The following is a 15,769-nucleotide window of genomic DNA, read 5'->3' on the forward strand; positions in this document are numbered from 1 at the left end:
TTTTTATTGATATCTGAGAGGAAGGGAGAGGGAGAGAGACACAGAAACATCAGTGATGAGAGAGAATCATTGATCAGCTGCCTCCTGCACACCCCCTACTCAGGATCGAGCCTGCAACCTGGGCAGGTGCCCTTGACTGGAATCAAACCCTGGACCTTTCAGTCCGCAGGCTGATGCTCTATCCATGAGCCAAACCAACTAGGGCAGGAAAACTACATTTTAAATTAGATCATTGATTCTCAACTGGAGATAATTTTGTTCCCCAGAGGGCATCTAGAGGCATTTTTTAAAGTAAGATTTTTTTATTGCTTTTCACAGAGAGAGGAAGGGAGAGGGAGAGACAGAGAGACATCCGTGTGAGAGGTGTACATCGACCAGCTGCCTTCTGCACACCCCCTGCTGGGGATTGAGCCTGCAACCCAGGCATGTTCCCTGACTGGGAATCGAACCAGCAACTTTTCGATGCAGGGGGATGATACTCAACCAACTGAGCCACACCAGCCAGGGCTAGAGACATTTTTGTTGCTACAGCTAGGGTGTGCACGTGTGTACATGTGTGTGCATGTGCACACTAATAGTATTTAGTGGATTGAGGCCAGGGATGCTGTTGGACATCCTACAATTCATAGGGTAGCCTCCACCATCTGGCCCAAATGTCAGTAGCGCCAAGGTTGAGAAGCCCAGAGTTAGACTGCTCCAGACACAGTCTTCAAATGTGGGGACCATAGTTTAGATGCTTTCCCTGTTGCAGTGACTGAGAAATGGTCAAAATTCTTTGTGATGATGTAGATTATTGGTGCCGGTCCTGATTTTATTAAAGAGAAGGCTGATCCTAGTTGGGGACAACTGTGTACTGTGTGTCAGAAAGTCTTACTAGAAGGCTAATGTCAAACAGAACTAATTAAGCCTTGTTGCATTTCAGGATCACAGAACAATGACATGAAAAGACAATTTCTGCTGGAGCGACTGCTGGATGCCGTGAAACAGGTAAGAGGAAAGCTCATGTTTGATCTTGAGATCAAGTAGTAGTGTTAGATAATTCATGGGGAAGTCATTTCTGTCCTCCTATATAGACAGACTTACTTACTCTCACGTGGTATCTGGGAACAGTGAGGCCAGTAGTTTCCCCCAGAAAATGAGAGAGCAGGGAAGGCGATCAGAAGTAGGGACAGAGGTGTTCCTCTCTAAAGCCCTCCGGAGACCCCATCCTTCAGGGATGTCCCTTAGAGAAGGGTGTTGATGTGGGTTTCAACTCTTATGGGTACCAACCATGGTGGTTGGGTAGGACTTTGTGAGCATAAGAACAGAGATGAGGAGGAATGAACCATGCCCAGGATTGATGATGTGGATCCTTCAGGTGGGCTCTGCTCTGATTGGTTAATGCTAGTTTGATGCCTGGTTTTTGGCGGGGTGGGAAGTGAGCTTTGACATAAGCTGGCTTAAGTTTGCTTGTCTGCATGTACCACATGCATCATTTATTGCACATTCAACATGTGCTAGGCTCTCTGCTAAGTGCTTTACATTTAATCCTTCCAGCCACCCTGTGAGGTAGTTCCTACAATTATTTCCATTTTATGGTTAAAGAAACTGAAGCTCAGAAAGGCCCAATAACTTGCTTAAGGTGTCCCAGTCAATAAGTAGTAAGCAGAGCTGGGATCCAGCCCTGGGAATTCTGGGTAGCTCACATTTCAGAAGGGGTGACTGACAATCATATGCATGTAATCACATGCTGTGTGAAATCAGTATAGGGAGATAGGAGATAAACACTTTATTAAAGGTGTGTGTTACGTGTTGATTGTGTTAGGTGAGCTCAGAGACTTCACCATCTGCCCAAACTTCGAGGTGTCCTGATACAGTGCAAACAACACAGGCTCAGGTGTACCTGAGTCAAAGGCCAGTTTCATTTCTTCCCAGCTGTGTGTGCTTGGGCAATTCATCTAGCCTCTCTGGGCATCCTCCTCTGTAATCTACTCACTGATCTCCACAGAGCTGTTGAGCGAATTGCATTTATTAAAGTAGGGAAAGGCCTGGCCAGCTCTTGGTCCACTGTCAATTAAGAGCACACGTATTTGTTTCTTCTTTCTTTGCTCCAGAAATGGAAAATATGACAAGAAGCACTAGCCAGTTTGGCTCCATGTATAGAGCGTCGGCCTGTGGACTGAAAGGTCCTGGGTTTGATTCTGGTCAAGGGCACATGCCTAGGTTGCGGGTTTGATCCCCAGTAGGGAGTGTACAGGAGGCAGCTGATTAATGATTCCATCATTGTTGTTTCTATCTCTCTCTTCCTTTCTCTCTGAAATCAATAAAAATATATTTAAAAAAAGAAAAGAAAATATGACAAGAAAATGAGGAGGCAAGTGGAACCACTTTAAGTGTAGTAGTTAGGGTTAGGGTTAGGGTAAATAAATTGGAGCTTATGCCCAGATCTGCCATGATTGGTATTATTATTTGGGGGGAACGAAAGTGTTGTACATGTATGCCTTTTAAAGATCAACTTTATTGAGGTATAATTTTCATACAATAAGATAAACCAATTTTGAGTGCAAAGTTCTATAAGTTTTGACAAATGTATCATTTAAAAAATATATATATTAAGTTCAGGAATCTTGTAAGCCTGCTACTCTTTAAAAGAGAAGAGTGGATAGTGGTGATGGGTTCACAATATTGTGAATTGAATTGTATAACTAGAAATGGTTAAACTGGTGATTTTATGTTTTCTATATTTTATTGCAATTTAAAAAAAATAAAAGGAGAACAGTTTGCTTTTGTTTGTACCCACCCTGGGAAAATTGTCACTTAGCACAACTAGATGACTTGTTTGGAGCATAATTTTTTTTTTTAATTTTCACCCAAGGATATGTTTTTATTGATTTTAGAGAGAGGAAGAGAAAGAGAGAGCAGGGGTGGGGGGAAACTTCGATGTGAGAGAGACATATTGATCAGTTGCCTCCTGTACATGCCACGACCAGGGATTGAACCTGACACCTAAGTATGTGCCCTGACCGGGAATTGAACACACAGTTTTTTGGTGTATAGCACAACACTCCAACCAACTGAGCCACCTGGCCAGGGCCGAAGCGTGATTTGTACTGTCATAATTTTTTAGCCATTCATAACAACCTTGGGCCCTGTCAAAAGGGGACCATCATTGCAGATTTGTGGAAGTTTTAATTATTGCCTATTAAGAGCCCTGTGTTATGGACAGCCAGCTGCTGACACATAAAGTTTCCTAGATAATGTGCAAAAGCGGGGTGCTTCTGTTTTCCTCTTAGCATTGTTTTCCCACAAGGCTCACCCTGTACAAGTGGGAGGGAGATAAGGACTTCCTTGAAGTGGTGGCTGGAAGGCTGGGTGTCCACTGTCTTATGTCTTGGGCTGACACCCAGGACAAAGGGACACACTGACTCGGCACCCAGCGTTTCTGGCCCCGTGTCCCTGCCAGAGCCTGAGGCCTGTGTGGACTGTTTTGTGACAGTTGAGTGTCCTATCCCAACAGCTGATCTCAGCGGCTTCTTTTTCTGTGCAGTGCCAGATCCGCTTCGGAGGGAGAAAGGAAATCGCCTCGGATTCTGACAGCAGGTAAATATGTTGCTTCTACAACCATTTGCCTTTAAGAGCATAAAGGTGGCTAGAGATGACCAGCTTCTGTGGCTGCCTCCGCAGCCAGTGCAGTGAGTAAGTCTGGGTGGCCTGCAGCCCGCCTGGGCAGTGACTGCTCTGACGCATTCCCAGGTTCCCACAATTCTCCTTGGAATCTATTGAGGGAATTACTTGAAATACCTGCTGCATAGTTACTTGCAGGGAAATTTATATTGATGAAAACTTGGAAATTTAAATGCTTGACAGTTGGGAAATGGTTAATAAAGTGTAGTGCATCAGTAGAGTAGAATATTATGTAGCCATTAAATTGATGTCTGTGCAGAATTTAAAAAAAATATTTTTATTGATTTCAGAGAGGAAGGGAGAGGGAGAGAGAGAGAAAGAAACATCAAGGATGAGAGGGAATTACTGATCAGCTGCCTCCTGCACACCACCTATTGGAATTGAACCTAGGACCTTTTAGTCTGTAGGCTGATGCTCTATCCACTGAGCCAAACGTGCCATGGCTGTGCAGAATTCTTTTAAAGCAGAAAATGCATATGTAGAATTAAAAATGATATATTTAGTAAAAATAATGAGAGCAGGATACACAATTATATGGATGCAAAGTGATCCTAGTTATGTTAAACAACTCTGGCAAAAAATGTACCAAAATGTGAACAGAGATAATATTGGAAACCTTTATATTTCCTGATATTTTTAATATTTTTTTTTTTAAAAAGGAGAGTCTTTTATTTATTTTAAAAATTTATTTGTTGATTTTAGAGAGAGGAAGGGAGAGAGAAAGAGAGAAACATCTCTTTGTTGCACTTATTTATGCATTCATTGGTTGTTTCTTGTATGTGCCCTGACTGGAGATCGAACCCACAATCTTGGCGTATCGGAACAATACTCCATTTGACAACTGATCTAACCAGCCAGGTCTATTTTTCATATTTTATACTGTGATTGTGTTTCTTTTATAATTTAAATAAACTCCTAAAAGTTGCCATTCACCTTCATGACCAGGAAAGGCTGACATAATCACATAAGTTTGTAACATTGGGAAGCGACTCAAAGGTTTGGGCAATGTGGAGAGACACAGGCATTTGCTGGAAAGGCTGTGTCAAGTCAGCAGTGCTGACTCATGCCCTGCAGCGTGGAGAGTCAGGAGGCACGTTCCTGCAAAGGAAGAGAAGGGAAGGGGACATCTTGTTCAGCGCTCATCTCATCCTGGAGACTTTCCACATCCCGCATCCTCTTACCCCGACCCACCCAGCTCCCACTTCTCTTCTCTGTCCTCTCACACCCTTGTTCTCTGTGACACTTTGCCCCACGGCATCCTAATAGAGCCGTGGGGACCATTTGAAACTGGTGCATATTTAAGATGGTACCTTCTCCCTTATATTTCTGTCCCTCTTTGTTTTCCCCCATGTCGCGTAGGACTCCCTCCACGTCCCACATGGAGTAGGGTTCAGTATCTGAAAGAGGGGCCGCACACAAATGAGAAAAAAGACATGAGATAATTTTGCAATATTGGAGGACCAGGCGGGCAAGTCCAACTCAAGGAGAGGGACTTCCACCTAAGCTCAGGCTGCTCCGATCTTTTATTGAGGTCGGGGTAGCCTTAGGTAAGGAGATTTCAATGACATATGGATTAGCTCATTGGTAGACAATTTCCAGAAATGGGCAGAGTATCTGATCAACAATAATCAACAAGGATCTACACAAGTATCTAAGGAATTAAGTGAACTAAGGTGGGGATGATGCTTTAGCTAGATTAAGTGGGTGGTGTCTTAATTAACTGGGTGGTGCACAGCCCTGACCTTTGCTAGGACTTTCAAGCCTTGACTTTTGCCAGGACTTTCAAGGGCTACCAGCTTTTGGGGGGCCTCTGTCTAAACTCAGCTAGTGAAGACAATGAATGGACTCCGGCACCCCCATAACACTTATCACCAACTCGCACTGCACGTTGTGCTTTTCTATTCCCGTACTGTAAAGTCAGCTCTGCGTGGGCATGATGTTATTATGTTGTCTTGTTCACTGACGTAGTCGCAGTCCCTAGAAACATCTAGAACAGGGGTGGGCAAACTTTTTGACTCGAGGGCCACAATGGGTTCTTAAACTGAACCGGAGGGCCGAACAAAAGCATGGATGGAGTGTTTGTGTGAACTAATACATGTTAACACTGCTGCTGGTGAAGGAGCGGAGGGGAGAGCAAGAGAACCCTCCGCTCTTTCGGCTCCGCGGGCCGGATAGAACAGCTGAACGGGCCGGATCCGGCCCGCGGGCCGTAGTTTGCCCACGGCTGATCTAGAAGGTGCTCAGTGAAGATGCGTGGTCTGGTTGAGTGTGTACATTGCATCGCACCATAGTCAAGTGTTTAAATAACTGTGCCACCACAAGGCTTGTCAGCTTTGAGGCAAGGGGAGCTTCTCCATTTTCTTTACTTCTCAGCGTTTTGCACAAACATTGTATACCTGTCACGCATTAGGTTCTCAGTGTACGTTTGTGGCATTAGATCATTAGACTGAGGTAATGAGTTCTCCCAGCAGTCTGTTAGTGTGCCCTGGGCAGGCTGGCACAAGAGTGCATGGACAGCCATGGCTTTGAATCCTGGCTCCTCCTCTTTTCAGCTGTGTCCCTTGCCTGAGCCCAAGAATTAGGTCTACTGTGATACTGTGATTTACAAAAAGATATACATTTGTTCTTTGTCCCCATTTCTGGTACTGAGCTCCTAAGACCCCTGGGATTTTCAAAGTGATGATATCCATAAAGGTGTCTTGTTATTCACCATAGTGACTTTTGGAAAGCACCAAAGGTTAGGGACTGGTTTCCAGGAGAACCATATGATTAGAGGGATGGAACTTTATTATTATTATTTTTTTTTATTGTTTAAAGTAATACAAAGGGTATTACATATGTTTCCATTTTTTCCCCCCTCCCTAGACAGTCCCCTAGCCTCCCCTATCCCCCAGTGTCTTATGTCCATTGGTTATGCTTATATGCATGCATACAAGTCCTTTGGTTGATCTCTTACCCCCCTACCTCCTGCCCCCCAACCCTCCCCGGCCTTCCCGCTGCAGTTTGACAATCTGTTTGAGGCAGCTCTGCCTTTGTATCTATTATTGTTCAAAAGTTTATAATGGTCTCTATTGGAACTTTAGTCCCATACCCGCCTCTGGGGAGGGGAAAGGGACTGGAGATTGAGTTCAGTTGCCAATGGCCAGTGATTCAATCATTTATGCCTGTGTGGCGAAGCCTCCATGAAAACCCAAAGGACAGGGCTCAGAGAGTTCTGGGTGGGGAACACTTGAGTGCGGGGAGAAGGGCCCTCTCTGAGAGAGTGTGGTAGCTCCATGCCCTTTCCACTCACTTCACCCTGTGTGCTTCTTCCACCAGGCCGCTCCTGAGTTCTATCCTTTCCTAATAAACTGGTGAGCTAGTAACTTAGATGTTTCTCCGAGTTCTGAGAGGCCCTCTAGCAAATTAATCAGACCCAAAGACCGGCTCATGGGAACCTCTGAGGTGTATAGTAGGTCAGTCAGAAGCACACGTAACAACCTGGAGTTGCGTCTGTCACCTGAAGTCAGGGGCTGGTGCAGTCTTGTAGGACTGAGGCCTTAATCTGTGGGATCTGACACTGTCTCCAGGTAGAAGTGTCAGAATTGAGTTGAATTGTAGGACACCCAGCAGTGTTAGAAAATTGCTTGGTGATATAGGGAAAACCCAAACATTGGTGTCTACCTAGCCAGTTGTAAGGATTAAGTTACATGCTGTGTTTAAAATGCCAGACATGTAGGAGTGTTAGTTTTATTCCATACTAGAGGCCCGGTGCATGAAATTCGTCATGGGTAGGATCCCTAGGTGTGGCCCGCTATCAGGGCTGATCAGGATCTTCCAGCTGCCGGCTGGGGCCTTCCTTCCCAGGCTGCCGGCTGTCGGCCGGGGCCTTCCTTGGTTCTGTGCCGCCCCCTGGTAGTCAGCACACATCGTAGCAGCAATCGAACTCCTGGTCTCCTGGTTGAACTCCCGAGGGGACACTTTGCATATTAGCCATTATATATATACATACACACACACACACACACACACACACACACTAGAGACCTGGTGCACAAAAATTTGTGCACTCTGGGGGAGAGGGGGTTCCTCAGCCCGACCTGTGCCCTCTCGCAGTCTGGGACCCCTCAGGAGATAACGACCTGCTGGCTTAGGCCTGCTCCCGGGTGGCAGAGGGCAGGCCCAATACCTAGGTGCAGCCCCTGGTCGGGCTCAGAGCAGGGCCGATTGGGGAGTTGGGGTGCCGCCCCCTGTCATGCACAGAGCAGGGCAGATCAGGAGGTTGCGATGCCACGCTCAGTCACACTCAGGGTAGGGCCGATTGGGGGTTTGGGGCACCGCCCCTGTCACACTCAAGGCAGGGTCGATGGGCAGGTAGTGGCGCCACCCCCCGTCATGCACAGAGCAGGGCCAATCGGGGTTGGGGCGCTGCCCCCTGTCACGCACAGAGCAGGGCCCATCAGGGGGGTTGGGGCTCCGTACCCTGTCATGCACAGAGCAGGGCCCATCAGGGGGTTGGGGAGCTACCCCTTGTCACGCACAGAGCAGGGCGGATCAGGGGGTTGGGGTGCCACCACTGTCACACTCAGGGCAGGGTCGATGGGGAGGTTATGGCTCTACCCTATCACACACAGAGCAGGGCCCGTGGAGGGGGGGTTGGGGCGCCGCCCTCTATCACCCATGGAGCAGGGCCGATCAGGGGGTTGGGGCACTGCCACTGTCATACTCAGGGCAGGGCCGATGGGGAGGTTATGGCTCTACCCCGTCACACACAGAGCAGGGCCCGAGGGGGGGGGGTTGGGGCGCCACACCCTGTCACACACAGAGCCGCAGGGCGATGAGGGGGTTGGGGAGCTCCCCCCTATCAGGCACAGAGCAGGGCTGATCAGGGGGTTGGGGCACCTTCCCCTGTCATGAACAGAGCAGGGCGGATAGGGAGGTTGTGGCCCCGCCCCCTGTCACACACAGAGCCGCAGGGCGATCAGGGGGTTTGAGCGCTGCCCCCTGTAACACTGATCCCGGTGCCGGGAGGCCTCACGGCTCCACTGATCCCGGTGCTGGGAGGCCTCTCAGCTCCGCTGATCCCGGTGCTGGGAGGCATATTACTCTTTTACTCTATAGAGCATAGAGGCCTGGTGCACGGGTGGGGCTTGGCTGGTTTGCCCTGAAGGGTGTCCTGGATCAGGGTGGGGGTCCCCACTGGGGTGCCTGGCCAGCCTGGGTGAGGGGATGATGGCTGTTTGCAGCTGGTCACATACCCTTTAGGGTGGGGGTCCCCACTGGGGTACCTGGCCAGTCTGGGTGAGGGGCTGAGGGCTGTTTTCAGGCTGGCGGGTGACTGAAGCTCCCAATTGCTCCTTTTTTTCTTTTTTTTTTTATTCTGGGCCAGCTTTAGCTCTGGCTCCAGCTCTGAGGCCTCTGCTGCTGAAAGCAGGTATCTGGTTTGTTTGGGTTCTACAATCGAAACACTGTATCAACTCCAGCTCTGAGATCCTGGCGGGCTGAAAGCAGGTTTCTGGGGTTTTGTTTAGCTTCTATATTTGTAAGAATGTTTCACACTGCAAGCTCAGAGGCCGGCAGCGGCAGGCGGGGAATGTTGGTTTCCTCCTTCACTGAAGCAAGCAAGCCTCATGTTAACTTCAAGCTGCCTGGCTGCCGGCCGCCATCTTGGCTGGCAGTTAATTTGCATATTGCCCTGATTAGCCAATGGGAAGGGTAGCAGACATACACTAATTACCATGTTTCTCTTTTATTAGATAGGATATATATATATATATATATATATATATATATGTGTGTATATATATATATATATATATATATATATATATATATATATATGGAGGTCCTTGCCCCTCAGGGAGTGAAGTCTGGCTGGGATAGGTATTACTCAGCTTGTGACCCCTACCCATGCAGGACCCCTACCCATGCAGGTAGTAGACTGCAAAAAGGTTGAAGGGCAAAAGTGAATTAGCGAGCTTTGTTACTGTTCTTTTTTGCTGGCAAAGGAACAATTGAAGATGGGGGATTTCTTTCCTTGTAACTCTGGGCAGAGTTCTCAGTCTCTGGAAAATGGAACTTGTGTACATGCCTCTTCCCACATCATGTCCTCCAGGAATCTAAGCCCGTGTGTCCACTGAGAAGATAGAAATCACTGGAAGAGGTTTTCCATGAAAGGCCAAGTGTCATCTTCACATGCATTTCACATTTACTGCCTTAGGAAAAGTTTTAGGCAGGATGTGAGGTGTTGGCTTGTGATTGCAGATCAGCTGGTCGGATGGACAGCAGTAGGAACTTTTGAAAGACTGTCTGCCAGGGCTCAATGGTAAAAAGCAACAGAAATCTGTTCCGATTGAGGATATTGTGACCTTAGGGAATTGATGGCAGGCCAGGTTTGGGAACAGGAAGGAGTCAGGAAGCTGTGGAAGGCTAGAAACTTGAAGTAAGAGTCCAGAAATGGTCTCCTAGAAGGAATGGTGATCCAATTAAGGCCCTCGCTGCTGGAGTGAACACCAGCTGTTTTCCGACTCTCTCCTTCTGCTGAAGGTTGGCATTCCAGGGAGGAAGCGCCTGATCGCTCAATCTCACGTCACTTGGCCACCTCCTGGCCATTGGCAGAAGGATCCGGCTGAAGGGGTTTTTTGGGACCCCGATGGCTTGTGTAGTGCAGAGATGTCTACTTGGGTTCATCTTCCCATCAAGATAGTATCCAAGGAAGAAGAAATAAACCTTCAAAATGACATCTGGGTGCTGTTAGGAAGGTGGATAAATACAGGGTGGCCAACATGCCCAGCAGTTGTCCCCTGTCGCTGCTCTATTGGGATGATAATCTTTTTGTGACAGCCTTGTCTGGTTTAAAAAATGCTGTTGTTTATGTCATCAGTCTTATTTGATCCTCAAAAGAATCCTAGGAGAACAAGAAGGGGATCATTTTTGACTTTCACGGGCATACAAGTTTGGAGGCTGGTCACTGGTGCAGCATTTATTTGCTTTCTCCTGGGCACATGCCTTGGTTAGGTGGGTCACATGGTTGGTAGGTAGTAGAACGGGACTTTATGTTCCCAGTGTGGTCCTCACTTACTGACACTACATCCCCTTTTGTTGTTCTAGCAGAGTTTCTAGCAATTACTTAACATTATTTTAAGTGTTAAAGTCACTGCATTAAATTCCTTTCAATTGCCTAGTGGCTCAGTTACTAGTATTTTCCTTTAAATTCTCTTTATCTTACTGATATTGGGGGAAAGACTTGGTTTGGTGTTGATAATATTAAGTTGAATTAGATGAAATTGCCAATATTTGATTGTTTTTGACCTATAAAAATAACAGCATCATACAGCTCAGAATAATAATCTCTAACAGCCCCTTCTCTTCAAGCGGAGTGTGCGGGTTCCAGGCTCAGTCTCCCTTTAGGGCTCTCTAGAGTCCATCATGCAGGCTTTCTATTTGCAGTAGCAGTAGAGTTTTCCCTGTAAAACAGGCTTATGTGAAAAAAGCGAGTCAAATTCAAGACAAGTAACTAATAATATCTCAGATGTGACAAAAGTGGCAAGGTGTTTGTGACTGGAGTTTGGGAAGAGTGCTGGTAGGACTGAAGCTGATGTTTGGTTTTTGGGCCTACGTGGTGCACAGTATTTAGCTGCTAAAACCAAAATGCCCAGTGTGAGTGTGCAGGCCCATGTGGGAGAAAGATTTGTTTGATCTTGCAGAATACTATGGGGCAAGATGCAACTGCCCTCACCTGAGTGTGAAACAACATTTGCACAAAGGGGAGTGACAGGCAGGGCTTGCCTTTTCCTATCAGATTTTGTCCTTAGAAACCTCAGAGGAAGTGGGGCAGGCGCTGGGCTCCATGATGCATGTTTCTCTTCGTCCTCCCCTCCCCTTCCTCCCACTCCCCTCTCGTTTCACGAGTTTGTGTGTCATCCTTGCACAGGGGCCATGCTAATCTTCTCTGTATCGTTCCAGTTTTAGTATATGTGCTGCCGAATTGAGGGCTCTCTTCATCCTTTTCTGTTGGCATTGTTTTCTGCTCTTTTTTCCCCTCTGAACAAAGGCCCATTCTTGTGCTTCATTAAAATTACTCACATTCTGTCAGTCAGACTTGGCCTGTGGAGAGGCTGTAGCTTATCTCTTGATATAATGGCCCAGGAACTCAGCAGGCCCTGGAAGTTTCCTCAAAGACTAGGTACGTTATTGTTTCACAGAAGCATCTTCCTCCCACGTGGAGTTACAGAACATGATCTGGAAGTTTTCTTTTGGAATTATAAATAGCAACCCAAACTGCAGGGCAGAAGACTGAGTGTGGACTTTGGAATTTAGACTCTGAATCCTGGCATTGCCGTCCGGGTCGTGTTGGATTGTGGGCAAGTTTCTAGCCTTCCTGTGCCTCAGTGTCCTCATCCGTAAGCAGGGATAGTAGTACTAACATTTACTTTGTAGAGCTGCTCTGAGTTCCCGTTAGAGCGGCCTGGCAGCTAGTAAGTTCCAGCTATTGTTATAGTCATCAGAGTTTTATGTCTTGACACTTGGCAAATAAATATTCTCTGCACACTGGATCTCTTTGCCATTATGGCTTTGGGGATGAGTCTCAGAACATTTAGAAATTGCAGGTTTTTCTGACCCTTTCATTTGACTGTCAGAAGAAATCAGAGAAGAGCATTTTTTCTCCTTTACAAGCCTGCCAGGGAAGAGGGATTGTTTTGGTGATTTTTCTGTACCTGTTGAGGAATTAGGAACATTTTTGAACTTTTTAGAAGGAAATCAGCCGCCCTTTGCTGTTCCCTGATGTTATTCTTAACGCAGTGTATTCCTCGGGACACTTAGGAAACCAGATGGCTTTTCCAGGCATTCCTTTTCCTCTGTTAAATGTCTCTGGGTCTTCATCATGTGATTTTTACCTTCATTTGCCACAAGTTTCTTACCAGCCTCTTATTAGTGTGAGGTGTTGACTAGATGTTTTAATTCTTCTCAGCCTGGCGGAAAATTCTGAGGTTCATTGATTAGATTCTTTATTCCCCACCCTGAGTACTTTATTTCCACTTTGAGGCTCTGTAGTAGGTGGTTCTACACTGCATTTTCTTTTATTTTACTATATTGATCAAACGAATTGATTTTCTTCTTTAGGAAAAAGAGTATTTTTAGCAATTAGGGAACTCTAGGACATTTAGCAAGTCTGAGCACATTTCCAGGCCTGAATTCTAACAAATATTTATATTGTTTATATTGATAATTGTTGAGAGCAGTGCTTGGCCCATTGGAAACAATATGTAAGCGCTGTCAGCACCATCCTGATAGGGGAGAGAGGCCATGAGCATTAAGTATGAGCTTTGGTATCAGACATACTTGTCTATTGCCCACATGGCCACAGACCACCAGTTACCAGCTGTGTAATTTGGGACTTAGCTTCTCTAGACCTCTGTTGCACCGTCTGGAAAATCAGATGATGATCATGTTGCCCACTTCCTGGGGTTGTAGTGAGGATTAGATGTAATAATGTTTACTTGGCACACCCAGTAAGAACTTAATATGTTTCCTCTCTGTGTCTAGACATACCAGTGTTTTGGCTGATTTGGAAACTGAAGGCTAGAATGATTGCTCATTAGCTCCTCCATTCAACAGATATGTACTTACAGATCACTATGCTGGCATTGGGGATGCAAACTGGATGAGATGGTTGTGTCTTCAAGGAACTCAAAATTGAATCAGGGAAATAGACATGTAAATTGTGGGCAGTCATGGTGGCCTGTAGTAATAATTACATAGTCCAGACGTGAGAGGTGTGAACAGGGTCCTTAGTGGTCACATGGGCAGAACGGGAATTCCAGGCAGCAAGAATAGCAAATGCGAAGGTACAGGGATGTGCACGAAAATGGTGGGATCGTGGATGATTTGCCCTGTGTGTTGAGGAGTGGGCTGGAAAGTCATTACTAGATTCTTCTCTTGCTGTCATGGGGAAGTTTTGAACTTCATTCATTAGGGTGTTCTTCCTTTTTTTAAAAATCCTCACTTGAGGATATGTTTTCATTGATTTTTTTTTTCTTTAGGGAGGGAGAGAGGCAGAGAGAGAGAGAGAGAGAGAGAGAGAAACATTAATTGATTGCCTTCCAGGTATTGAACCCACTACCTAGGTATGTGCCCTGACCAGAATCAAACTCCCAATCTCTCATTGTCTGACCAACTGAGTCACCCAGCCAGGGCAGGGTATTATTTCTTAAATTATGGCTATTTGTATACCATTTTCACAATTTTTTCCACATCTGTATACTATATGAGCCAGAGATTGGCTTGAAGTGGAATTTCAAGGACCTGTCTACTCTGGTCTTGCCTTAATTAATACCATCAGTGACTTCAAAGATAGATGGCTTGTTACAGTTTTATCTTTACACATTGAAATGATTAACATAAAAATTGTTCATCTCTGTTCCCCCTAAAATCAGGTCATGTACTATATACACATAGCAAAGTGTGGTGTGGGTAAGTAAGAAACAAAGATAGATAAGGACATGACTACATTTCAGGAGACTAGCTTTCTGTTGTGGATGCCAAGAGGTTGAAAGGGGTGAGATGGGTCTAGGAGAGCAGCAAGAGGTGGCTGTGCAGTGGAAATGGTTTTATTGGGGGAAGACAGGATTGAGAAGCCTTAGGACTAAGCATTGATAAGACTGGGTGGTGCTGGATGTGGCCAGAAATCAGAACAAATGTGTGTTGTTTTGAACTTTTTTTTTTTGAACTTTTTTTTTTTTTTTTGAGCAAGCTTTTGGTGTGGAGTTTCTTTCTCCTAGGCTATGGACAACAGTCAAACTTGGAGATATTGGCCAATGACTTAGTGTCACATTTATGTGTGCTCATTTCCCACTTATTCACTCCTGTATCTAGGACTCTTGCTTTTCTCGATGCTCTTTCCCCTTTGATTTACTAGTGGAACATTCATTTGATTTCTTTTTACATGCCTGTTGGCCATCCTCTAACCTTCACACTTATAGTATCTTGAAAACTACTGCCTTGTGAGTTTTCACTATTATCAAGTTTATTTTTTTGTCTACTTTTTTTTGGTCTTTTTATTCGCTACCATATGTTCTTCTTCCTCCCTTTGGGTAACTGAAGTTAATGATGAGGAATTATTTGTTTTATGCCCCCCCCCATGTTCTTATAGTCTTTTAAAAAGAATACACACACACACACACACACACACAGGTTTTATTGCCAGTGTTTTATAAAACTTGAATTATGTACATAAATGCTCTGCATCTGTGTTATCTCCCTTAGCATTACCCTGTCAAAATCTTTCCAAGTTACAGTTCTAATAATTATTTTTAAAAGGCTGCATTATACCCCTGACCGGTTTGGCTCAGTGGATAGAGCGTCGGCCTGCGGACTCAAGGGTCCCAGGTTCGATTCCAGTCAAGGGCATGTACCTTGGTCGTGGGCATATCCCCAGTAGGGGGTGTGCAGGAGGCAGCTGATTGATGTTTCTCTCTCATCGATGTTTCTAGCTCTCTGTCCCTCTCCCTTCCTCTCTGTAAAAATATATTTAAAAAAAAAAAATAAAAGGCTGCATTATATTATACAATGCAGATGTACGAACAGTTGCCTATGAAGTAATACTTTGTGTCCAATTTTTACTACTCTAGACAATGAAACAATAGACATCCTTGAGCATCTTTTCTTATATTTTGAGGGTTTTATTTCTTTAGCTTACATTTCCAGGATGTTGGGTTGCTTTGTCAAAGAGAATATGTGTTTATTTTTAGTAGTTGTGGTCAGGTATTTTTCTAAAAATTTCTACCAGCAGTGCAGAAGACTACCTTTTTTCTTTCTTGCTAACAACAGTTTTGAGTGTTGTTTTGAAGTTTTTTTAGTCTAATGGGTAAAAAGTTGTGGCTCACTGTTACTTTAATTTGCATTTCCTTGATTGCTAATGAATTTCAGTGTCTTTTAAAAAAGTTTTTCCCCCCTTTTAATCCTCACCCAAGAATATTTTTTTCCATTGATTTTTAGAGAGAGTGGAAGGAAGTGGGGAGGGAGAGAGAGAGAAAGAATGAGAGAGAGAGAGGATAGAGTAACATCACTGGGACAGAGACACATCAATTGGTTGCCTCCCACATGCACCCCAACCAGGGGTGGGGAT

General features: G+C 45.4%; 1 protein-coding gene and 1 non-coding gene across 7 annotated transcripts in view; one reads left to right on the top strand and one right to left on the bottom strand.

The window, feature by feature from the left end:
* The window catches only part of SNX29 (sorting nexin 29), a 438,387-nt gene that overhangs the window by 23,657 nt on the left and 398,961 nt on the right, over positions 1–15,769 (top strand). For 4 of the 6 annotated variants that reach the window (XM_059693199.1, XM_059693200.1, XM_059693198.1 and 1 more), the window contains 2 exons: positions 923–987; positions 3,527–3,579. In XM_059693199.1, the coding sequence (XP_059549182.1) occupies positions 923–987; positions 3,527–3,579 (118 nt within the window). Of the gene's footprint in view, positions 1–922; positions 988–3,496; positions 3,580–15,769 lie in introns of those variants that run through there. The other 2 variants (XM_059693196.1, XM_059693197.1) reach the window with 1 other exon arrangement.
* LOC132233915 (U6 spliceosomal RNA) lies at positions 11,531–11,637 on the bottom strand. Its single transcript, XR_009452765.1, has one exon. It is a non-coding gene; the product is annotated as a U6 spliceosomal RNA (small nuclear RNA).

This window comes from Myotis daubentonii, chromosome 4 (assembly GCF_963259705.1).
Source record: "Myotis daubentonii chromosome 4, mMyoDau2.1, whole genome shotgun sequence".
Taxonomy (NCBI): Eukaryota; Metazoa; Chordata; class Mammalia; order Chiroptera; family Vespertilionidae; genus Myotis; species Myotis daubentonii.